Consider the following 22,275-nt stretch of genomic DNA (forward strand, 5'->3'; position numbering starts at 1 on the left):
CTCCTTCAAGCCCCACCCCCGCCGCTTTCCGTTCCGGGTCACGCCCCCCTTTGGGTACCCCCCCCCTTCCCGCCCCGGGTCCCTGGGCACGCGCGGGACTTCACGTGCGCGCTAGCGGGGCGGGGGGAAATGACGCAAGTCCTGTGCGTCGCTAGGATGGCCGGGGCATGGCGGCGGGCACAGGCTACGTGCGGCTGTGGGGCGCTGCGCGGTGTTGGGCGCTGCGGCGGCCACTGTTGGCCGCCGCCGGGGGGCGGGTTCCGACTGCCGCTGGAGTGTGGTTGCCCAGAGGCCGGCGGGCCTGCGACGCCTTGCCTCCCTGGGTTCTGTGGGGCCGAGGCCCTGTGGCCGCGGGCCAGTGGCGGGGACTTTGGGAGGCGAACAGCCGCGGCGGCGGTGGCTCATTCTCCAGCGGCGAGGATGCCTCCGAGGGCGGTGCTGAGGATGGAGCCGCGGGCGCGGGGGGCAGCGCGGGGGGTGGGGAAGGCCCGATCATAACGGCACTGACTCCTATGACGATTCCGGACGTATTCCCGCACCTGCCGCTCATCGCCGTCACCCGCAACCCGGTGTTTCCGCGTTTCATCAAGATTATCGAGGTAATGAGCGCCCCCGCCGTGGCCTCCAGTTTCCCCTACTCTCCAGACGGCAGGTGGAACCGAGGGATCCTTGGGCACCCTCATGTTACACAACTTTTTCCACGCAAGAAGGTTCTTAAAAGTTGAAGTTCGAGTCCTTGTCTTCTCACTAGTTTCGTGAATTTGAGCCAGATTCCTCTCCCTTTGAGGTCCCTGATGAGCCCAGTGAACTTAGGACTGCCCAGTTAGAGCCCTAGTCATAGAAATCTCCGATGCTGGGAAGGACCGGACCAGAATAGTCTTTGCCGTCCAGTAACTTTTCTGCGGGTTTTGGTAAATGTTTCATGACACTCTCACTCGGGGCGGTTTGCAGTCTGGTTTCGAGCCCCTTTGGGATTAGGATTCATTCCTTCCTTAAACATTTCTTACCGGCTTACCAGGGGCCAGGCACGGTACTTAGGGCTACGGCAGTGAACAAGAGTGATAATTCCTGCCTTTGGAGCTTCCGTCCTAGCGGGATACAAGAGGCAATAAACCAGATTAGTAGGTAAATTTCATGTTGGAAGGCAGTGACTATGGTTGGGATAATAGAGCCAGGAACAGAGTAAGGGAGACTTAAGAGGTAGGTGGGGGAAGGATGTTCTCAGAGGGGAGCAGCCATGGTTTGTTCATTCAGTAGAGTGTTTTTTACTTGTTATGTAGCAGGCACTGGGGAAGCAGACAAGCCACATGCAGTCCCTGTGCCTACAGAACTTGTGTTCTGGTGGAAGAGACATTAAGCAACATCATTTCAGACTAAGAGCCAAGGGGATGGGGAGATGGACTTGGGATGATGTAATAGAAAGCAACATGAGTGCTAGGAACTTGAATCTTTAGAGTAGGAAGGACCCGAATGCCTTCTTTCTTCCCTGACCCTTCCCCCACCCCCACTTTTTTTTTTTTTTTAACGATGTGGAAATTAGAGTCCTTGGTGAAAAGTTATCTGTTAACAGAGCAAGGTCGTACAGTGAGTCAGCCTCCGCATTCACTCTCCAGCCTCTCCCTCATACTTTAGACTCCGCTAAACAAATCTCAGGTCGGGAGGAGCCCCTTCCACCTCCTCTCCCACCTGCTGATGGTGTGTGTTCGAGCTACTCTTCCAAGGGCCTTCCTTGGTTTTGAGTGGTGGTTACTTGTGTGCCCCAGAACCTATGGGTTCATATCCTGGCTCCACCACTAGTAGCTCCTTCACCTTCAGAAAGCTGTGGTTCTGGGCCTCCATTTTCTCATTGGTGCAATGGGTATTGTAATCAAACCTCAATTTTTAGAGCTGGTTGGGGAGGTAAGTCCACCAGTGTCGGGGGTATGGCCCCATACCTTAATCAGAAGCTGCTGCTGCTCTTTCCTGTGTGGTACCCTCCTGACATTTCAGAAGCTTGCCCTTGAAGCCTTTTTTCTGTCCTCAACCCCAGCCGACCTCTGGGGCCAGGAGTGTTCAGCTACAGTCCCCTCAGTCCTGCAAAGTGGCAGATGCCTTTTTTGCGTTTTGTCCAGAGAGAGAGGATTCCTCCAGGAGATTCTCTCTCCCCACCCGGAGTTAGCTAGGAGGGTTGACTGAATCGCTGTGGAAAGCAGGAGACTGGCGCGTGTTGTTACCTTGTCAGACAACAAGAAATCCTGCCAGAGGGAGGAGACAGATGCTAAGATGCAGCAGTTATCATCAGAGAGGAATGAAGGAAACTTCCATGGCACTGGGTGAAGGTTTCTGAACCTGTTAGCAAAGCTCTGTTCACTCTTGCTTCTGTGGTTGACACAGCCTGTGGCTAAATTGCCCCTCTAGTTTCTCCCCTTACTAGTGGCCTCTCAGTGTAGATCAATGGCTCTTAATTTGTGATGGGTTGGGGTGCCTGGGGGACTCAGTTGTTAAAGGTCTGCCTTCAGCTCAGGTCATGATCCCAAGATCCTGGGATCGAGCCCCACATTGGGCTCCCTGCTCAGCGGGAAGCCTGCTTCTCCCTCTCCCACTCCCCACTGCTTGTGTTCCCTCTTTCGCTGGGTCTCTTTCTGTCAAATAAATAAATAAAATCTTGAAAAAAAAAATTGTGGTGGGTCATGGACCTTTTCCCCAGGGAAAAATGCATCTGTAGGGTCAGGAATTCCTGAATCATAAGTTAAGAGCCCTGGCTGAGGGATGAGTTTAGAACACTGGTTCTCAGGCCGTGGTGCGGAGGCCGACAGCATCAGCATCACTTGGGAGCTTGTGTGAAATATAGGTTCTCAGGCCCACCCCAGGCCTCATCTGTCAAGACACCGAGGGCTGGGGCCCAGCTACCTGTCTTACCAAGTCCTCTAGGTAGCTCCGGTGCTGAAGTTTTGGGCCCTAAAGTGTAATCAGAGTCTGGGGTGGGAATTGATGCCTGCTGGAAGGAAATCACTTGGCCTTACAGACGTCTGTGCTCCTGCCCGTCAGATGTTGCCTGGAAGATGTTAGTCCTCTGCCTGCCGTTGGAATGGCATCAAGATGATGGGTTGTCATCCTGGGGCTTTTGATCCTTGATGAAAAGGGTGTAGATCTGATTGAGAGATACTTCCTACACGAATTGGGGGAAGTTACCAGTCTGTGGGATGGGCCGCGGTTGAATCACACACATTTAGTGTTGTCTTTCTGGTGTTGATAAAATCAGAATAGTCTAGATTTTCAGGCCAAGACACTTCACCTCTGAAACAGCTCTTAAAATCGGAAGTTAAATCAGTTTCTTGGTTCTGGCTGTTGGTCTACTTTGAGTTTTCTTTAGAAGGCGGTGGGGCCCACCGTGGCCTGCAGCCCTGTCAGCCTGTCCCACCGCATTCTCTACACCTTCGTGTGTGTGTGTGTGTGTGTGTGTGTTTGGTTTGGGGCTTCCTGGACTGTGTTGGTTAATGTCCTGGGTCAGGTTAGCATAGCCGTGAGAATCATCTTGAAAACGCTAGAGCTCTTGTCAAAATGTCAGCTAGGAAACCTGCCCTGCGTTTTTCACTTTGGGGTCGTTGTCATGCTAGGTTAAAAATAAGAAGTTGGTTGAGCTGCTAAGAAGGAAAGTCCGTCTTGCCCAGCCGTATGCCGGCGTCTTTCTAAAGAGGGATGACAAGTAAGTGTAACTTTTCCTTCACTGCTTCATTGAAGTTGCCCTGGAGTGTAGTTCACTACTGGTCTTGCTCCATAGAGTAGCCGGGACCTCTGACTGGGAAGAAATCAAGCAAAACCTTCTGAGCACAAGACCAAGAGCCGAGCCATCTTTTTAGTCTGGGCTGAAGACTTGGCTCACCTCTAGGTTTCATGTGGTCAGTTGTTGGGGAGGGGGGAGGGGTGCAGGTGTTAACCTCCAGGATCTTTGGTGGTGACCCCACTTGTGAGGTCGCTTCAGAGCAGAGCTAGGGGAGCAGATAGGGCAGCTCCAGGAACACCCACCTTGACTCTAGGTGGGAATTAGTTCCACTTCTGAGTTAGGAGGTAAATTCTGTAGGGGGAAGTGTGGAATGAAATCTCTTCCATCCGGGCCTGTCTTTACAGCCAACTTAGCCCATGAGCTGCTCACCTGGGTGCAGTGGCGGTGGATGCCAGGGGCCACGCTTAGCCCGTAGGTGCCCCACGGGGCTTTGCAGCACCTGTGGGAGCGAGGAGGTTGCCCTCGGGTTTCCGTGGAGGCTGGCAGGGGTGTTTCTCTTCTCTTCCTCCTCTTCACCCAAGACACCCCGTTGAGAATTGGGGCCTGTGACCATGCACCTTTCTGTCCCTGTCCCTTAGCAATGAGTCTGACGTGGTCGAGAGCCTGGATGAGGTCTACCACACGGGGACGTTTGTCCAGATCCACGAGATGCAAGACCTTGGGGACAAGCTGCGCATGATCGTCATGGGACACAGAAGGTGAGGGACCCCGAGAGTCTGGGATGAGGCGGGAGGAGAGGCCCTGAGTGTCCCCAGGTTCCTGTCCTGGCCATCCTTCTTGCTCAGCTCTCCTGCCTTGTCACTGCCAGGACTAGACCAAAGCTGGAGGTGGCGGAGACAGGTCACTTCTGGGTCCCTCTTCTTAAAGTGGCTGTATGGGTGGCCAGCGGCAGGTTGTATCTTTTATGCACGTCATTCACACGAGCGTCACAAATACAAAGTAGCAGGTTGCCTCATGTCCCGTGTAAGGTGTCAGCCTTCACAGTTTGGTGTGCTTCTCCTCCAAGTGCCCTTGTCTGCGTCTGGCCGCGGATCGTGCTGGATGTCCAGCTTAGCACTGCGGATTTTGACTCAGCCAGACACATCGCCTTGTGAACAAGGCAGCACACCCAGGGATACAGGGTGTGGCAGGCACTGGCTCTGTCCCAGGTTCTGGTGGTGGTCTTACTTCATGAAGCCCCTGCTCCGGTCTTCATCTGCTCATTTTAGAGGATGTTTTTAGGATAGAGGCTGCCGCTCTGTCTCCTGGGGGGGATTTGTGAGGGAGGAGACGATGCCACGAAATGACTAAGAGCTTGGTCTGCCGCTAAGTGCTGTCCTGACCTGCAAGGTGCCTCATGGAAGGGTTCCCGCTGGCTCCGGGGGCCAGACCTGCTGTTCCTATGTGGTTTGCTGGCGTCAGCCAGGCACTGGGTCCACATCCCGCCAGCTCTCAGGCCAGCCCTCTGGAAAAGGTGGCATTAGTGACCCTGTGGGACAGGAGAATGCTGAGAGGGGAGGTGGCAGGTTTGCATTCACATCACTTAACCCCTGGTGTCTGCTGGGTACTTGGGTGTGGATGGAGAAACAGGCCCGGGGCCCACCCCGCACCCCCAAGAGGGGTGGCTAGGAGCATCAAATGGGCTGCCAGCTGAATTTTTTTTTTTTTTAAGATTTTATTTATTTGACAGAGATCACAAGCAGGCAGAGAGGCAGGCAGAGGGGTACAGGGAGGTGGCTCCCTGCTGAGCAGAGAGCCTGATGTGGGGCTCGATCCCAGACTCTGGGATCATGACCTGAGCTGAAGGCAGAGGCTTTAACCCACTGAGCCACCCAGGCGCCCCTGCCTGCTGAATTCTGACGGTGGTGGGAGCGTTTCGGGGAAGTGAAGATGGGCAGGGTGAGGAGTAGGCGCAGACGGGGGCTGGACCTCACATGGAGCAGACAGGGAGGGCTTCTCTGTGGAGGTGCCCTCGAACTGAGGTCCGAACAACAGAAGGAGCCGCTGTCTGGTGAGCTCCAGGCCGAGGGCGGGGCAGGTGGAGTCCTAGAGCTGCTCGCCGGGCAGACTTCAGAGGTGCGTGGGGGACAGCAGGTTGTTGGTGTGGAACGCAGAGTGGCTGGGGCAGCGGGAGGCCAGCCGTGTGCCCGGTCGGGGGTGGGGGGTTGTCAGTCTTCGGGTTCTGAGACAGCAGCTTGGTCTCCAGCCCCGGGCCCAGCGTGCCCCTCCGTTGCCAGCACTGGAAGCCCCAGCAGCTTCACGTCTGCCCCATTTCCATCTTTAGGATTCACATCCACAAACAGCTGGAGGTAGAGCCTGAGGAGGCCGAAGCTGAAAACAAGCAGAAGGTCCGCAGGAAGACGAAGCGGGGCAAGAAGGAGGCGGAGGAGGAGCTGAGCGGGGGGTCCCAGAGCGGCGGGCCCCTCGCGGAGGTGACGGCAGAAGCTGCCTCGGGCCCCCTCGGCGAGGTGCTCATGGTGGAGGTGGAGAACGTTGTCCACGAGGACTTCCAGGTCACCGAGGAAGTGAAAGTAAGTCATTGCTGCCGCCCGCGGGGCCCCCTGAGCAGGGGACGTGCTCCCCGAGGCTCTAGGCCGTTCGGCTGTCAGGCTCTCGTGGAATGCAGAACGTGCCCCCCAGCCCCACAAGTCCTAGGAAGAATCCGGCAGCCAGGAGTGAAGGATTGGAACCTGGGTCCGGCCCCAGCCCGTGTCGGCTGCGCAGGAACCCCCGGGCTTCCTTCCATACTGGCTCCTTCCGCTCGAGCCCAGGGCGCTGGCGAAGGGGAGCAGGGCCCACTGCCCGTTACCGGTGGCTTCTCGGCAGGAAAGCAGCAGCCTTCTGGCCGCCTTGACCCTGGATGTAGGCTTGCTTGCCGCCTTCGTAGCCTAGGGAGCCTGCTGTCACGGTGGTGGGTGCTGTCCTCCCACCGGTTCTGGGGCAGGGAGCAGCAGGGGGCCCGCCTCCAGGGGGTCGGGGTGAAGAAAGGCAGAGGTTATGGAGAGCCCCCCGCCCCCCGCACAAGTCCCGGCATTGTTGTCCTGCCTGGGGGAGAGTGCACCCTGCACAGCCGGCCAGCAGCCTCAGTTGGCTCCTGCAGCACCGTGTCAAACAGAGTTCTGGGGGCTTCTGAGCTGAGGGAAGGAGTCCTGTGGTCCACAGGTGACATCTGCCCCAGGCGCTGGGAGGGCCTTGGCTGCGTCTGCCCGGGGCAGCCTCACACCCATGCAGCCATGCTGTCCGGAACTCGCCAACACGGTCTCTGGTTCTGCGCCATCGGCCCCGGTGGCTGTCAGGCGCTCGATCTGTGGCTGGTATCACCGAGGGACAAATGTCAGCTTTTGTCTTGATTCTAGATTATTTAAACCTGGGTGGCTCCCCCGGCGGCTGGACTGGGCCTCAGAGCTTCCTTCCTCTGAGGAAACTCGCATAGCGGGGGGAGAAAGACAGCGAAATTCATAGATGCCACGGGGAAAAGAATCAGGGAGACTTGAAGAGGCTTAATGCTTGTGCTCGTCCGTGCAAGCGCAATGGGCCTCTAGCTGCCCTCTGCAGGTTCCTTCTGGAAAGTCCCATCCTTTGAGGGACAAACCCGTAGCTAGAGGCTGGGTGCTTGCAGTAAAGGAATGCACGGCAGCCGCTTCCCGATCCTTCTTGTGCCCTCGCTGGGGTTTGGTGTGCTGGGAGCCGCCTTCCGGAAATCGCCAGGGGCTGGTGGTCGCACCACCAATTGTCCGTGGTCCCGCCAGGAGCATCCTGGTCTTCGCTGTGGCGGTGATGCTCCTGGTGTCCACAGTGTGGTTGGGGGGTGGCGGTCCTCCACCTCCTCGGGGAGCCTGGGCCCAGGGTTCTGGCAGGGGACAGGCTGATAGCCCCGGTGACTTGCAAGGACCTCCCCAGACAGAGAATTTTCAAGCCAGGGTGTGCTGACGTGGAGGACGCGGGTGTTGGTTGTGAGGCTTGTGCTTGAAATGAAGGAATAAAGAAACCCGTGTCCCCCGTTTTCCTCCAGGTGGCTCGTTCTAAGGTCCAGGTTCGACAGCGTGTAGGGAGCTAGGCACTGGTGTTCGTTTTTACGGTCTTGATCCCGAGCCCCCATGGCTGGTGGATTCAGGGTCCACTCCTGGGCGTCTGAGGCCATCCGTGGCCTGGGCCAGGCGGGAGGGGCTCCTTGCGCCACGGCCCCTGCTGGCCCCGGGCACCGATGGCCGCCTCCCTGTTTGCCAGGCCCTGACCGCCGAGATTGTGAAGACCATCCGGGACATCATTGCCTTGAATCCGCTCTACAGGTTGGTCTCCGGTGCCGTTCCCCAGGCCTGGTGTGCGGTTGGTCCTCCCTGAGGCCAGGCGGGGGTCTGCCTGCGTCTTTCTGCAGCTGGGTGGATGGGAGGCTTTCTCAAGAGTGTCGTCCCGAGAGAAGACTGGGGGTGGCCCTGCGGTGGGAGGGTGGAGGGAGAGGCCTTACGCAGTGCACGTTTTTTGAGAGTGTGGACTTGCCCGAAAGCCTTTTCGTCATCAGCTGAGGTGGAGGTGGGGAGTCTCACACGGGGGACCCTCCACGGCCGGAGGGGGGTTATGTCTGGTATGGGATTGTGAGTCTCATGGCTCTAGGACAGGACGGGAGGCCCCACCGGCCCACACCCAGTGCTCCGTGAGCATCCCAGACCTTGACCGTCGCTGCCGGGGAAGGGACACGCGGGCTAGCGCTGCTGCTGGGCTGGCCCCAGCTGCAGCAGCGCGCTCTGTCCCTGCAGAGAGTCTGTGCTGCAGATGATGCAGGCGGGCCAGCGCGTGGTGGACAACCCCATCTACCTGAGCGACATGGGCGCCGCACTGACCGGAGCCGAGTCCCACGAGCTGCAGGACGTCCTGGAGGAGACCAACGTGAGTGCGCGGGCCGGCCTCCGGGCCTGGCTGCTTGTCCAGGCTCGGCTTGGCCATTCCACCTCGCGCTCCTGAGGCCGTCAGGCCACCCCCGCTCCTGTCTCTGTGGCGACAGCTGGCGTTCGCTCCGGGTGGGGTTTTGTTCATCGGGTGGCGTATTTGGCTCGCCACCAGTCTTCTGCGGTTACCAGCGACAGCACTACGAAAGTTGTCGACCACAGCTTGCAGACGTGCTGGCCTTTAACTGTAGGAGAACTGGGTCAGAGGGGGCTTGTCTGCACCTGGGGACACGTGGCTGGGTCGAGCTGCCCTGTGTGTGTCCGTCGGGAGGGGCCTGCTCCCCCGCCCACTCCCCCCACACAGAGATGCCCGTTTCTGACCATCACTCGCATCTTCCCTTTCTCGGCAGATTCCCAAGCGGCTGTACAAGGCCCTCTCCCTCCTCAAGAAGGAGTTTGAGCTGAGCAAGCTGCAGCAGCGCCTGGGGCGCGAGGTGAGCCCGGGGGAGGGCGGAAGGTGTCCCTCACTCTTGTCCGGGGCGGCGAAGCTCTCTGAGAACCCAAGGCTGGTCTCGGCGCTGAGCCCGGGGTCTGCAGCCCCCAGGATGCCCTCCGTCGCGGTGCAGCTGCCCTCACGTCCACGTCCTGGGAAGATGCTGGGCACTGGGAACCAGTCTGGGAAGGGGTGAAGCTGTTTCCCCGAGGCTCTGCTGATTGTGGCCCAGTCCAGGGTCCTTGTGGATGGTCGGTTGCTTACCGTTCGGGTTGCTTCTCAGAACTGACTTGCTTTTTCCACTTTATTTGCGAGAAAACTTTCAAGTCACATCTTTACGTGGAAAACTTTTAACACTGAGTTATTAGCCCAAGGCAACTTCTTTAATTTTTAGTTTTTTTAAAAGACTTTTATTTGAGAGCAAGAGCACATGCCGGGGGAGGGAGAGAGGGAGAGGGAGAAGCAGGCCCCCTGCTCGGGCCCAGCTCGGGGCTCTATTCCAGGACCCCGAGAGGATGACCCAAAGCGAAGGCAGATGCTTAACTGCCAGCCACCCTTTGTGAGGCTCAGACTCATAACCCCAAAGTCAGAGTCACAGGCTCTACCAGCTGAGCCCGCATGGTGCCCCAGCACAAGGCAGTCCTTAACGCACCTCCGGTAGGAGACAGGAATGGGGCTTGTAGGTGGGCCTGGTGCTCAGCGGCCTCCGAGCTGTCACCCACCGCCCTGTCCACGTGGAGGAGCTCTGCGCCCGTGGCGGCTGCACCAGCATCAGGCCCACCTGATGGAGGGTCGAATCCGCTCCTCACCTGGAACTTGGCATCTTTATTTCCAGCTTGGGGAGACTGAGTTCACGGGGGAGGGAGCTGGAGACGGGCTTCCTGTGTCTGGAGGAAGCTGCGCCCCTGGTCCATGGCCGTGTGTTGTCCCCCCACCCCGGCCGCGCTGACGGCTGTGCTCGCCGCAGGTGGAGGAGAAGATCAAGCAGACGCACCGGAAGTACCTCCTGCAGGAGCAGCTGAAGATCATCAAGAAGGAGCTGGGGCTGGAGAAGGAGGACAAGGACGCCATCGAGGAGAAGTTCCGCGAGCGGCTCAAGGAGCTCGTGGTCCCCAAGCACGTCATGGACGTGGTGGACGAGGAGCTGAGCAAGCTGGCCCTGCTGGACAACCACTCCTCCGAGTTCAAGTGAGCCCCCCGGGGCGGCCCGGCCGCGGGCCGTCCACCCTCGAGGACGGCCCCCCTCTTGCGCCTCAGGCTCAGAGAAGCTGGTGACCGCCAGGGAAGCCGGGAGGGAGGGTGGGTGCCTTGGCCACTGTCCGGTCACGCTGGAGAAGCCCAGGAAGCACTTGGCATGTGGTGGTCCGCTCTCGGCGCCCCCCAAAAGACACACTTCTCTGTGTCACTCGTTTCCCTGCTGGGCAGAGGCGGCTCAGAGAAGTGGAGTCAGTGAGCAGGGTCTCTGTGCTGGTGGGTGGGGATGGGGCTTTGAACCCGGGGGTGTCTGGCTTTGAGCAGTGCTTCCAGCCAGGGCCCTCCTTATGCCTCTGTCCCCTCCTCTGCGTGGCCTTGAGAGCCTGGGATCCTTGCATCTTCCTGGGTGCTCAGCCTTGCCCTGTGGGTGTGCAGCTCCCAACCCGGGGTCGCTCTCGGGGCAGCGCTGACTGGCCACCAGCCGGGCTTCTGCCACGCGGGCCCTGGGAGGGGTCATCTCCCATTTTTACCTCTGCCGCCTCTGGAGCAGGATTCCGAGCAGTCCCTGTGCTGCCGGTGTCCAGGCCCCTGTCCTGGGAGCCGTGTGGTTCCCACGGCGAGGCCTTTGCCGATTACCGGCTCCTCCAGCTGACGTGTCCGGGCGCAGTCCGAGCGGCAGGGGCAGCGGGCGCTGGCACCGTGGACTGGCAGTAGCAGCGCCAGGCAGCGGGCTGGGCTCCGCTCACTGGGTCTGGTCTGTCCCCCGGCAGTGTCACTCGTAACTACCTGGACTGGCTGACGTCCATCCCGTGGGGCAAGTACAGTGACGAGAATCTGGACTTGGCCCGGGCCCAGGCGGTGCTGGAGGAGGACCACTACGGGATGGAGGACGTCAAGAAGCGCATCCTGGTGAGGACCCTGCACCCCGCCCTTGGGTCCCAGCCCGCCCCCAGCTCCATCCCACCCGGTCCCAGTGAGGCCTCCCGCGCCCCTCTCCTAGGTCCCAGGCCTTCCCCCACCCCACCCTGCCTGCACCCCTCCTGCATGTCCTTGGGCACGGGCTACTCGAAGCCTCCCCTGGGCGCCACAGTCCCACCTCCCGGGCTCTTGTTCTGAGCACGCAGGGCGGGCACTGAGCAGCAGGGTGTGTCATCGTCTGGATTCTAGACCCAGGATTCCCCCATGGTGGGGTGGAGTCCCAGAGGAGTGGTTTGGGGGATTTCTGGTCTAGGGTCCAGGAGGGCCTTGGCCGAGGCAGGGCTGGCGGGGTTGGCAGAGGCTGAGGAAGGAGAAGGTGGAGGGCTTCAGGGGGAAGGACTGGCATTGGAGCAGACCAGAAGGCAGCAAGGGCACCCTGAGCCGAGCACACTGCTCTAGGGGCCTCGGATTCCTGAGGGGAGGGACAAGAGTCGTGCCTGAGACAACAGGTGATGGGCCCGGCCCAGGGCCAGTAATTTGTGGCCGGAGCAGCAAGAGGGTCAATACGGTCCAGGATGTGGGAGGAAGGGGTTGCTACCAGCTCAGTCTGGCGCCCTGATCACCCAATCGTTCACTGCAGTCCCCTCGGCTCCTCTGGGACATGCCTTGTCCCTTCCACAGCCCCCCGAGGTCTGAAAGGCAACGTGACAGTGGCAAAAGTCACAGCAGGCAGGGCTCCTGAGCGAGGGCAGCGCGGGTCTCATGGGAGCCGGCCTCTGCCCACAGGAGTTCATCGCCGTCAGCCAGCTCCGAGGCTCCACGCAGGGCAAGATCCTCTGCTTCTACGGTCCGCCTGGCGTGGGCAAGACCAGCATCGCCCGCTCCATCGCCCGTGCTTTGAACCGCGAGTACTTCCGCTTCAGCGTCGGGGGCATGACAGACGTGGCCGAGATCAAAGGGCATAGGTAGGCCTGGCCTGGCTCCATTCCTGTGTGTGCGGGGGGGTGTCAGCGGCCAGCGGTGGCCTCCGCTCATGCTGGGGCTAAGTGCCGACGAGCCCGGGCACCGCTGCCTGCAGGCCCGGTGGAGTCCGGCCACGCAAACGTCGGCTCAAAACCTTGGCCTCTTGACCAGCAGGAGGGCGGACCCCCAGGAGCGTTTGTTTACCAGGTTCTTGGCAGATGGTCCCCGCCAGTTCCAGCTCCAATCCTGCCTGGTTCAGCTCCCCCAGCCCTGCGGCCAGAGTTCGGGGGCAAGGCGCTCTCCCCACTGAGAACGGGGCCGCACACCAGTGAGGCTCAGCGCCTCTCCTGATTCTTTGCTCCCTCACCGGGTCTAGCAGGGGCTGGTACTCTGCGTCCAGGGTCTGAAGACTGCAGGGCTGTGGGCGCGCGCCCTCCCGTTGCAGCGGGCATGGCGTGTTCTCCTGGGGCTCGCGTCATTTCCTCTCTCCGCTCTGCACTCCCTCGGCTCTAGCCACGTGGGCTTTCAGCACACCAGGCCCGGTCCTGCTCTGCCCTAGGACCTCTGCACAGGCTATTCCTGCTACTCAGAAAACCCTCTTCTTTCAAGTACCCGCACACCTTGCTGCTTCACGTTTTGCTTAGAATCTCTCCCTAAGACATTTCTTGTTCCTGCTTTAATGCCCCTGAGACGGCAGTCCAGGTCCCCTGTCCCATCTTACTTTTGTAGCACGTACAAAGTTCATCACACCTCTGAGTTCCTCCTTCATCTCCCGTGCCATTTGTCTGCCCTGCTGGGCCTTATCTCTCAGGCACAAGACTGGTGTCTGCCTTACTGTGTGTGTGCCAGACCCCCGCACCTGAGCTGGGACCGTAGAGCAAGGAGGTGGCAAGAAGCACCCCGGCAGGTGCCAGGCAGGTGCGGGCCGTGGGCCCAGGGACCCCAAGGCCTAGGAGGCCATGCTGTGCCTGCGAGGACCTGGGTGGGGAGAGCATTTCTGCTGCCAGCATCTGGCTGCTTCTGACCTCTCTTGTTCTGTTACATTGGGCAATGTGCGCTGGGTTTCACCGTCCAGATAGGAGGTGCTGGCTTCGGGGACAGGTTTGAGCGAGACCTGGTTTTGCATCTGTACCCGGCCCAAGTCGGAGCTGGGGTGAGATGGCAACATTGCCGTTGCTGGAGAGCCACAGGCCGTCAGGGAGGCCATCAGCCGGTGCCACACGCATCACCTCCCCATTGGCCACCTCTGGGCGGCCCTCCATGGAGGCCGAGTGCTACACCGAGAATCTGTGCGCTCTGGGAGCTGGCAGGGGAGGAGCCGACCGCTCCAGCTGTGCTCTGCCCCCCCAGGCGGACATATGTGGGTGCTATGCCAGGGAAGGTCATCCAGTGCCTGAAGAAGACCAAGACGGAGAACCCCTTGATCCTGATAGACGAGGTGTGTATGGGCTGGGGGCTGGGTGTGCGGTGGGGCTCAGGGCTGACACGGCAGCACGGCTTCTGTTCTAGCACCCTTCCCCGAGGTCAGATGTCCCTGAGGCCTTCCTGGGCCAGAGCTCCAGGCAGTCCCAACCAGGCGGAGTCTCTCCGAGATCGGACGCATGTTCCCTGCCATTTCGGTTGTCCCCTAGACCCTGGGGGGGCCGCACAGCTGCTGGGCCACTTCACAATAAGCTTCTGTCCTTGTCCTCAGACGACCCCATGGCAGCCCTCCTGCTGCAGGCTCACCCAGTGCCAGGCCCTGGTGCTGGTGAAATGGGGTCCCACCCTCCTCCCTCCCGTCAGGAGCGGGGACCAGTGCCCAGAACACCCACCTTGCGCTGCCCCTTCAGGTGGACAAGATAGGCCGGGGCTACCAGGGGGACCCGTCGTCAGCGCTGCTTGAGCTGCTGGACCCCGAGCAGAATGCCAACTTCCTGGATCACTACTTGGATGTGCCCGTGGACCTGTCCAAGGTATGTGTGTCCAGCCGGGGAGCCAGGCCCAGTGGGGAGAGGCAGGGGGGCTGGTTCTCCAGAACCTTCCTGCTGGCCTCCCCAGGTGCTGTTCATCTGCACAGCCAACGTCACCGAGACCATCCCCGAGCCGCTGAGGGACCGGATGGAGATGATCAATGTGTCTGGCTATGTGGCACAGGAGAAGCTCGCTATCGCAGAGGTGAGGGTGGGACCCTTGCCCCAGCTCTGGACAGACGGGGGTGCCCACTGCAGCTGGGGGTCCGGGCATATTTGAGGCCAAGGCCCCTAACCAGAGCTGCAGGGGACGGTCCATAGTGGTCCTGCTTGGAGTTGGGATGGCCAGGGTCTGTCCACTGGCGTAGCGTGAGCATGGCCAAGAGCAGCAGCGCAGCCAGCTGTGAGCTGTGTAGCCGCGCACGTGTGACCCCTGTGTGGGCAGGTCCCCGACCCGCTGGGTGTCCGGTGGCTCCCATTTGCCCCTGCCCGGGCCTGGCGTCAGACCCCCGGGCTGTTCCTGCTTCGGGGCCGGTTGTGCATTGCAGGGCTGGCTGTCCTCCAACCGACTGCATCTCGGGGGTTCCCACACCTCGTGTTTGGGTTTGGCAGTTTGCTGTAACAGCTCCCGGAGCTCGGGGCCACAGTCTGCTTCCTCACCAGTTTGATACAGAGGATACAGCCAGGGAACAGCCGTGACCATGCATCAAGCCCAGCAGGGCCGTGGGCTTCTGTGTCCCTGGGTGCACCCCTCTTCCAGTGCCGCCCAGTGGGCCCACCTTCTCCAGCTCTGCGGCCCAGGCTATTCAGGGAGGCTTCCGACCCTGTGCATTGTTGAGTAAATCATGATCTGGTGCCAGACTGGCCCCCTAGCCTCTCCTCTCCCTGGGGGTCAGGGCCAAGGCTGACCAGTACCCCCCTACCGCACCCCACCCCGGCCCTCAGACCCCCACTCCAGGGGCCGCCTCACTGGCGCAGGCCCCGGTAAGGCGGCAAGGGGCCCTGGGAGGCACCAGCAGCTGTGCTGCTCCCCCGCTCTCCTGCAGACCCACGCTGTACAGAGTTCTCCTACCCACTCTCTGGGCCCCAGAACAGGAATGAGGGACCGCCATGAAGGTGACGTTGGAGGAACACAGCAGGGCTATCCGCGCACTGTGGGGGGCCGTGTGCTGGGCCCTCCTAGTCCCCTCCCCCGTTGGTGCCGCTCTCTGTCCCGCCGCACAGCTGTCCCAGGGCCGGCACCCCTGCCGCCCATCTTCCCACCGGCCCTGGGCCTTCGAGTTCTGTGGCCGCAGAACGCTTGTCCGAGGCCCAGGCTCAGCCAGAATTCAGGTCTCTGCGTTTCCTAGACCTTACTGGTCTCCCTGGCCGGGGGCTGGCTTCCTACCCAGAAGAATGTTAGAGCAGAGCCAGGTTTCTCTCTAGAGCCAAAGGAAGGTGTTTCTGACTTGGGGTTTTCTTGCTGGAAGGGGGTCGAGCACATTTTTTACTGAGCCCATTTCAGCCCTCAGGTGCTGGGCCCCAGCTCTCGGGGCCTGCTAGGGGCCTCCTGTCCCCTGCTCTGGGAGGGGAGCCAGAGGAGCTCTTGGCTGAGGTAGTTATAGGGGTTCTGGGGCCTCCCCTGCCGGCCAAGGAGGGAGGCAGGCTTGGGGACCTGGATAGGGAACTTCTTTTAAAACTTTGAAGGGGCAAGAAGAACACGGACTTACAGAGGCTTCGGGGCCAGCCCATGTCAGTTGACAAATGTACTGACGCGTAAGGTTGTGTCTCCCATGTTTCCATTGCCTTCTACCCCAGAGCTGGTGCTCGGGCCTGTCTGTCCCATGACTGCTGTATGGCAGGAGTCGGGCTGGGCTGTGAGTGACCTTGTAGCCTCTTGACCTTCCCATTCCTGTCTGTTCGGGGTGGCAACCCCGAGTGTGAGTAGGGTGAGCCCAGGGATCCAGGAGACCTTCCTGGAGGGGTGATGTCTTAAGTGCCATTTGGAGGGAGGGCAGGAATGGAACCTGGACAGAGGACGGCCCAGGAGCAGAGCCCTGGGAGCTTCTGGAGGTGGCAGGCTGGGCCTCTGGGCTCCCAGGAGGGCCTGGCGCCCACCATGCACTCTACCCAGACTCCCTGCCTCCCTTCCTCCCCGCCCTGCTGGCTCCTTACCCTCAGGTCTCCACTTTGGTGCCCCCTCCTGGGGCAGCCTTCCCCGAGCGCCCCGCCCCCCGAGCCTGGGGATGAGAGCTTGTGCAGACAGATGCTGGGGCCACCTCCATCACCTCTAGCCAGCCAAGAGTTGTGGGAAGGTTTCGGGGGTGAGTGGGGGTGGGGGCAAGCAGGAGAGGCACCCGTTCCTGGTCCCGAGGCCCGGAGGGTCCTGATGGCAGCGTGCTCCTCCTGCCAGCGGTACCTGGTGCCTCAGGCACGTGCCCTGTGTGGCCTGGATGAGAGCAAGGCCAAGTTGTCGGCGGATGTGCTGACCCTGCTCATCAAGCAGTACTGCCGGGAGAGTGGTGTGCGCAACCTGCAGAAGCAGGTGGAGAAGGTGAGCCGGGCGGCTGGGGGGAGCGGGAGGTCTGCAGGCTGTGCGGGCGGATGGGGGCCGACTCAGGGACCTGTCCTGCCGGACCCCACTCCCAGGAGGTCCCCAGAGGAGGCCTGTCCACAGAGACAGGGAGGAGCTGGTGGGAGCCGGGGCTGGGGCAGTGGGTGGAGGCGTCTGTACTTCATGGGGATGGACCCTCCATTTGGGGAGATAGAGATTCACATCTGGAGACAGATGTGAATGTACTTGATAGCGTGAATCTGTAAACATGGAAGTGGTTGAACTGGTCACTTTATGTACTTTATCCCGATGTTAAGAATTAAAAAGCGGAGTGACGGGCGCACGCTCACACTGCTGCCTCGCCTGCTCCAGGTGTTGCGGAAGTCCGCCTACAAGATCGTCAGCGGCGAGGCTGACCAGGTAGAGGTGACACCGGAGAACCTGCAGGACTTCGTGGGGAAGCCCGTGTTCACCGTGGAGCGCATGTACGATGTGACACCGCCTGGCGTGGTCATGGGGCTGGCCTGGACCGCCATGGGTGAGCGGCAGAGTCCTCTGAGCCCCCTCTGTAGAGGGAGTCCAGGAGACCGGGGACTGATCAGGGAGGGGAAAGATGGGCCCCCCAAGGTGGCAGGAGTGCCCCACAAGCCTTATTTGCCTTGGGAGTCCCTCTGGCCTGGGGACAGGGCTGCCACCCAGCAGTGGGGGCTTCCCCACTCCACCCCAGGCCGATGGGTGATGCCGTGGGAGGTGTTTGCAGAACAGGCCGGCTCTGAGTGGTACACTGCCTGCACATCTGGATGAACGTAAAGGAACTGGGGTTCTGCGCTGGGAGGCTGCACCCTCGCTGCGCCCACGAAAACAAAGCAGAGGGCAGCAGCCGCCCCAGGGGCAGTGCTGCACTGTGGAGAGGCAGGTGGGCATCAAGCCAGGGAGAGGGCGCAGAGGAGCACTTGGGGTGTTCCCTAGGCACCCCACTGTGAAGGCTGGGGGAGGGTTCCTAGGGTTCCCAGCCTCTGCCTGCTGGTTCCCAGGAGGCTCCACGCTGTTTGTGGAGACGTCCCCTCGGCGGCCCCGCGACAAGGATGGTAAGGGGGACAAGGATGGAAGCCTGGAGGTGACAGGCCAGCTGGGGGACGTGATGAAGGAGAGCGCTCGCATCGCCTACACCTTCGCCAGGGCCTTCCTGATGCAGCACGAGCCCAGCAACGATTACCTGGTGACCTCCCACATCCACCTGCACGTGCCTGAGGTGAGGACACGCCTGGCAGCCTGGTCCCTGGTCCCCTGCCCCGGGCTGTGCCCACCTCTCATCCAGCCTGCCCACCCGCATCTCCCCACCAGGGTGCGACCCCCAAGGATGGCCCGAGCGCCGGCTGCACCATCGTCACGGCCCTGCTCTCCCTGGCCATGGACCGGCCTGTGCGGCCAAACCTGGCCATGACTGGCGAGGTGTCCCTCACTGGAAAGATCCTGCCGGTGGGTGGCATCAAGGAGAAGACGATTGCGGTGAGTTGCGGTGAGTCGATGGGTCTAGACTAGAGGGCCCCCAGGAGACACTCTGTCCTTGCAGAGTTGGTGTAGGCCTCAGGCAGGTGGGGAGGGTACCAGCCCCTTACAGACTAGGGTTTGGGTCCGTGTTGAGTGGAGTGCCCAGCTGTTCCACTCTGCAGCGGTCCTTTGTCTCTCCCAAGATTTCCCATCTTGGCTGCTCTCAAGCTAGCAGGGCTTCCTGCTTCCTCAGCCAAGCACCAAGGATGGCAGAAGCAGAAAAAGCAGGAGAGTCTGGCTGGGAGTGTGAGAGGCCTTGTGTTGGCCAGTTAGTCCTGTGCTGGGACTCCCGTCCTTGCGTCTAACCCGTGATCCCGAACTCCTGAAACCTGGACGCCCCCATCTGTCCCTTGACCAACCCACTAGGCAGAGTTCACGTCTGGGGACTTCAGAGGCTGTATACACCGTGCTTTACCCATTTGCGAAGTGGAAGAGGAAATAAGGCTGCATTCGCTGTCCCTGGGTGGTGCCAGGTGGCCAGTGGGAACCATTGTCCCCCAGGGGGTAGTCAGGCAGGGTGAAATTGGGGCTGGTGGCCTGTGGGCTGAACACACACCAGCATCCAGAGCTCACAGGTGCTCGCTCGGGCTGCACCTCGCTTTAATGCACTTCGTGTTCAGATCCTGTGTACTTGTAGCTGCCAAAACGCTTAACCGGCTCTGGTTACTGCCATCGATTAAACCCGGGGGTTCTGCGGGGGCAGGCTGCTGGAACGGAGGCCAGGGATGGTGCTGGGCTTCCGAGTTCTCCGCTGTGAGGCCTGTGTGAAGGGGAGGCCCACGGGGCACAGCCCTTCCATTCGCCCTCCGGCTCTCCCTCCCAGGCAAAGCGAGCTGGTGTGACGTGCATCGTCCTGCCGGCGGAGAACAAGAAGGACTTCTACGACCTGGCTGCCTTCATCACGGAGGGCCTGGAGGTGCACTTCGTGGAGCACTACCGAGAGATCTTCACCATCGCCTTCCCTGAGGAGCAGCCGGAGGCCCTGGCCGTGGAGCGGTGACGGCGCCTGGGCTCACTGGCACGGACAGGCCCGTTTGGGCCAAGCAGGCACTGGACCAGGAGCCCGGGCCGCTGAGCCCTCCGGAGAGGCGGCAGAGGCCCGAGGAAGGGCCACAGCAACGGCTAAATCACGGCGCCCCGCACGGATGACGAACTATTTAATTATGATTAAACCGCCTTCCCAGGACTGCTCGCCTGCTTGTTCTGTGCCCTCCGGCGCCTGCCCCTCCCCAGTGCGCCGCGAGGACTCCCCCGCCTTCCGCACACCAGCACGACACCCCGAGTTCCAAAAACGCTTTATTACAGACGGGCGGGGGGCTCAGTCCTTCTTGGCCGCCGCTTTCCTCATGGCGGCGAGGACATTGCTCAGCTCCTCTCGCTTCCTCTTGGCGCGGATGTGCGTCCCCACCTGCGGGGCAGGGAGCGCGCTCAGTCGGGGAGTCGGGGCCCCGGGACCCCGAGCCCCGGCCCGGGCCGCGACCCCGCACCTACCCTTTTCTTGATGAACTTGAGGGCGCGCTTGTCCTTGGACACCTTGAGCAGCTCCATGGCCCGCCGCTCGTAGGGGGCGAAGCCGCACACCTCTCGGATCATGTCCCGCACGAACTTGGTGTGCTTGGTGAGGCGCTGTGGGGCGGGCGGCGCTCAGAGCCGGGGCCGCCCGCGGTCCTCGGTCCCGTGCGCCCGCCCTCCCGCGCCTCCTCTCGCGGCCGGCCTCGCCCCTGCGTCCGGGCGCGCCCCGCCGACCGTTCCCCGCGTGGGCGATTCCCAGGGGTGTCCGCCCTCGGCCGGGGCGAGCCCTGCGTCCCCCGACGCTCTCCCCGTCGCCGGGGCCGTGCCCTCCTCCCGCCAACGCGGCCCCCGACGGCGCGCGCCCGCACTCACCCCGCGGCGGCGGCTGTGCCTCGGCTTGCTCACGTTCTTGGTCACTTTGTGGCCCTTGTTGAGGCCCACGGCCATAGGGTAGCGCAGAGCCATGGCTGCGGACGGAAGTGGAGAGGGACGTGGGGCTGAGTCCGGGCTCGGCCCCCGCCGCCCGGAACCCCGCGTCCCGACTCCCCCGGGTTCGCTCGCGGCGCCCAGCCGTAGCCCGGAGCCGCGAAGGGGCCCCGGAGCCCGGATGGCAGCAGATCCCAGTCGCCCGACGCCCCACTAACCTGCAGCTCTCCAATGGCTCCCGCGGCGGAAGGGCTTTGGCCTCGCGGAACTCTGGGATTTCTAGCTTCCGCGGGTCGAGCGGGCCAGAGCGGCAGAGACCCTGCGGGCGCCCCCTGGAGGCTGGAGGCCCTGCGGTTCCCCCTACCACCACCACCACCGAAGCGCATGCGCAAGCCGTCTCCCTGTGCACGCGCGCTCAGTACCAAAGGAGTTGCCGGAGTTGCCATCGCTTTGTTTGCGGAGGGTTTGAGTGTTCGAGTCCTACTTCTGCCGCTTGCTGGCTGAAATCCCCTCTGCGGCGGGGGCTTGCGGACCCGGCGCCAAGGACTTCAGCTCCTGTACTTGGATTTCCTCATGTATAGAATGAAAATAATAAGGGCCGCCTGGGTGGCTCAGTCGGTTAAGCATCTGCCTTCGGCTCAGGTCTTGCTCCCAGAGTCCTGGGATGGAGGCCCGCATGGGGCTCCCTGCTCATGGGACCCTGCTTCTCCCTCTCCCTGGTCGTGCTATCTCTTAAATAAATAAACATTTTTTTTAAGTCTTTATTAGAATGAGGACAATAATAGCACTTATTCCGAACTGTTTGAGTAAGATATAATGATACTTGACACAAAATAAAACTTCCATAAATAGGTATTGGCTTCATTCTATATGACACCAAACTCTGTGTTAGAACTGAAGAGGGTGATTTGGTATAGTAACCCCTGATGGCATTTGATACAAGTTTAGGTCGTGCAGGGACAGGAAGTGTGCTAGAAACAAACAGAACCCCCCCCCCTTTTTTTTTAATGATTTTGTTTATTTATTTGACAGACAGATCACAAGTAGGCAGAGAGGCAGGCGGGAGGTGGAGTGGAAGCAGGCTCCCCGCTGAACAGAGAGCCTGATTAGGGCTGATCCCAGGACCCCAAGATCATGACTGGAGCCTAAGGCAGAGGCTAAACCCACTGATTGACCCAGGCACCCTTATCTTTTAATCCTACTCATCCCCCAAATGATGGTCCCCATTTGGGGCTAGTCTGGGGTTAACCCTTCTAACTCTTGTTAATTCTAGAGCCTTCCACAGCCCACAATAGCTAGCATTTTGTAATGTTGCATTCATCCTACAGTTGTCGTCTGTAAAGTTGTTTTTTCTTTATGCAAACCACACTAACTTATCATCTTAGAAGAACTGTCCATTTTTCACTAATTGATGTAAATATCTGTGAAGTGCAAATAGAAGTAGCCCAAACTTTGTTTAAAGCCCGTTGTCAGAATCCTACCTCCTGCCACCGACTTCCTCCCTCTCTTTTTTAAAGATATTATTTATTTATTAATTTGAGACAGAGAGAGAGCACAGGTAGCGAGGAGGATCAGAGGCAGAGGGAGAAGCAGACTTCCCGGGGCGCCTGGGTGGCTCAGTGGGTTAAGCCGCTGCCTTCGGCTCAGGTCATGATCTCAGGGTCCTGGGATCGAGTCCCGCATCGGGCTCTCTGCTCAGCGGGGAGCCTGCTTCCCTCTCTCTCTCTGCCTGCCTCTCCGTCTACTTGTGATTTCTCTCTGTCAAATAAATAAAATCTTTAAAAAAAAAAAAAAGAAGAAGCAGACTTCCCAGTGAGCTGAAGCCCAATGTGGGGCTCCATCCAAAGACCCTGGGATCACGACCTGAGCTGAAGGCAGACACTTAACCAACTGAGCCCCAAGACGCCCCTTCCTCCTTCTCTCTCAACACATTTATCTATAAAATGGAAACAATGGTAGCACCAACTTCCAGTTGTGAAGATGCCACGAGACCACTCATGTCAAGGGCTCAGTGCCTGATACACATTTTCATCATTGGCACAAAAAGCACGTACTTTACACTGCAAATAAGGCCTTTGGCCCACTGACTCTGTACCTTTTCTTTTGAC

The 22,275-nt window shown here is 60.3% G+C and overlaps 2 protein-coding genes across 2 annotated transcripts; one reads left to right on the forward strand and one right to left on the reverse strand.

The window, feature by feature from the left end:
• The first annotated feature begins 134 nt into the window (after positions 1–134).
• On the forward strand, positions 135–19,415 carry LONP1 (lon peptidase 1, mitochondrial). Its single transcript, XM_004771525.3, has 18 exons — positions 135–599; positions 3,597–3,685; positions 4,342–4,461; positions 6,027–6,273; positions 7,970–8,031; positions 8,497–8,626; positions 9,036–9,119; positions 10,086–10,306; positions 11,083–11,221; positions 12,017–12,195; positions 13,544–13,631; positions 14,026–14,148; positions 14,234–14,350; positions 16,538–16,678; positions 17,051–17,216; positions 17,713–17,930; positions 18,023–18,187; positions 19,053–19,415. The coding sequence occupies exons 1-18, from the start codon at positions 168–170 to the stop codon at positions 19,227–19,229; spliced, it is 2,898 nt and encodes a 965-aa protein (XP_004771582.1). The 5' UTR covers positions 135–167; the 3' UTR covers positions 19,230–19,415.
• A 97-nt stretch (positions 19,416–19,512) lies between these two features.
• On the reverse strand, positions 19,513–20,523 carry RPL36 (ribosomal protein L36). The gene is made up of 4 exons (XM_004771524.3): positions 20,386–20,523; positions 20,114–20,208; positions 19,721–19,855; positions 19,513–19,637 (listed from the first exon to the last, which is right to left on the reverse strand). Exons 2-4 carry the CDS (start codon positions 20,204–20,206, stop codon positions 19,548–19,550), a joined length of 318 nt encoding a protein of 105 aa, XP_004771581.1. The 5' UTR covers positions 20,207–20,208; positions 20,386–20,523; the 3' UTR covers positions 19,513–19,547.
• Positions 20,524–22,275: the final 1,752 nt, after the last annotated feature.

Source organism: Mustela putorius, unplaced genomic scaffold (assembly GCF_011764305.1).
Source record: "Mustela putorius furo isolate JIRA1106 unplaced genomic scaffold, ASM1176430v1.1 tig00000095_pilon_pilon_pilon, whole genome shotgun sequence".
Classification (NCBI taxonomy): domain Eukaryota; kingdom Metazoa; phylum Chordata; class Mammalia; order Carnivora; family Mustelidae; genus Mustela; species Mustela putorius.

Excerpts from the sequence above, each read along its gene's own strand:
- LONP1 (XM_004771525.3), top strand. The coding sequence starts at position 168 with ATGGCGGCGGGCACAGGCTACGTGCGGCTGTGGGGCGCTGCGCGGTGT. Across the intron at positions 12,196-13,543 it reads GCCGAGATCAAAGGGCATAG|GCGGACATATGTGGGTGCTA; the intron begins GTAGGCCTGGCC and ends CTGCCCCCCCAG. Across the intron at positions 17,217-17,712 it reads GCTGGCCTGGACCGCCATGG|GAGGCTCCACGCTGTTTGTG; the intron begins GTGAGCGGCAGA and ends GCTGGTTCCCAG.
- RPL36 (XM_004771524.3), bottom strand. The coding sequence starts at position 20,206 with ATGGCTCTGCGCTACCCTATGGCCGTGGGCCTCAACAAGGGCCACAAA. Across the intron at positions 19,856-20,113 it reads GGCACAGCCGCCGCCGCGGG|CGCCTCACCAAGCACACCAA; the intron begins GTGAGTGCGGGC and ends CCCGCCCCACAG. Across the intron at positions 19,638-19,720 it reads TCAAGTTCATCAAGAAAAGG|GTGGGGACGCACATCCGCGC; the intron begins GTAGGTGCGGGG and ends CCTGCCCCGCAG.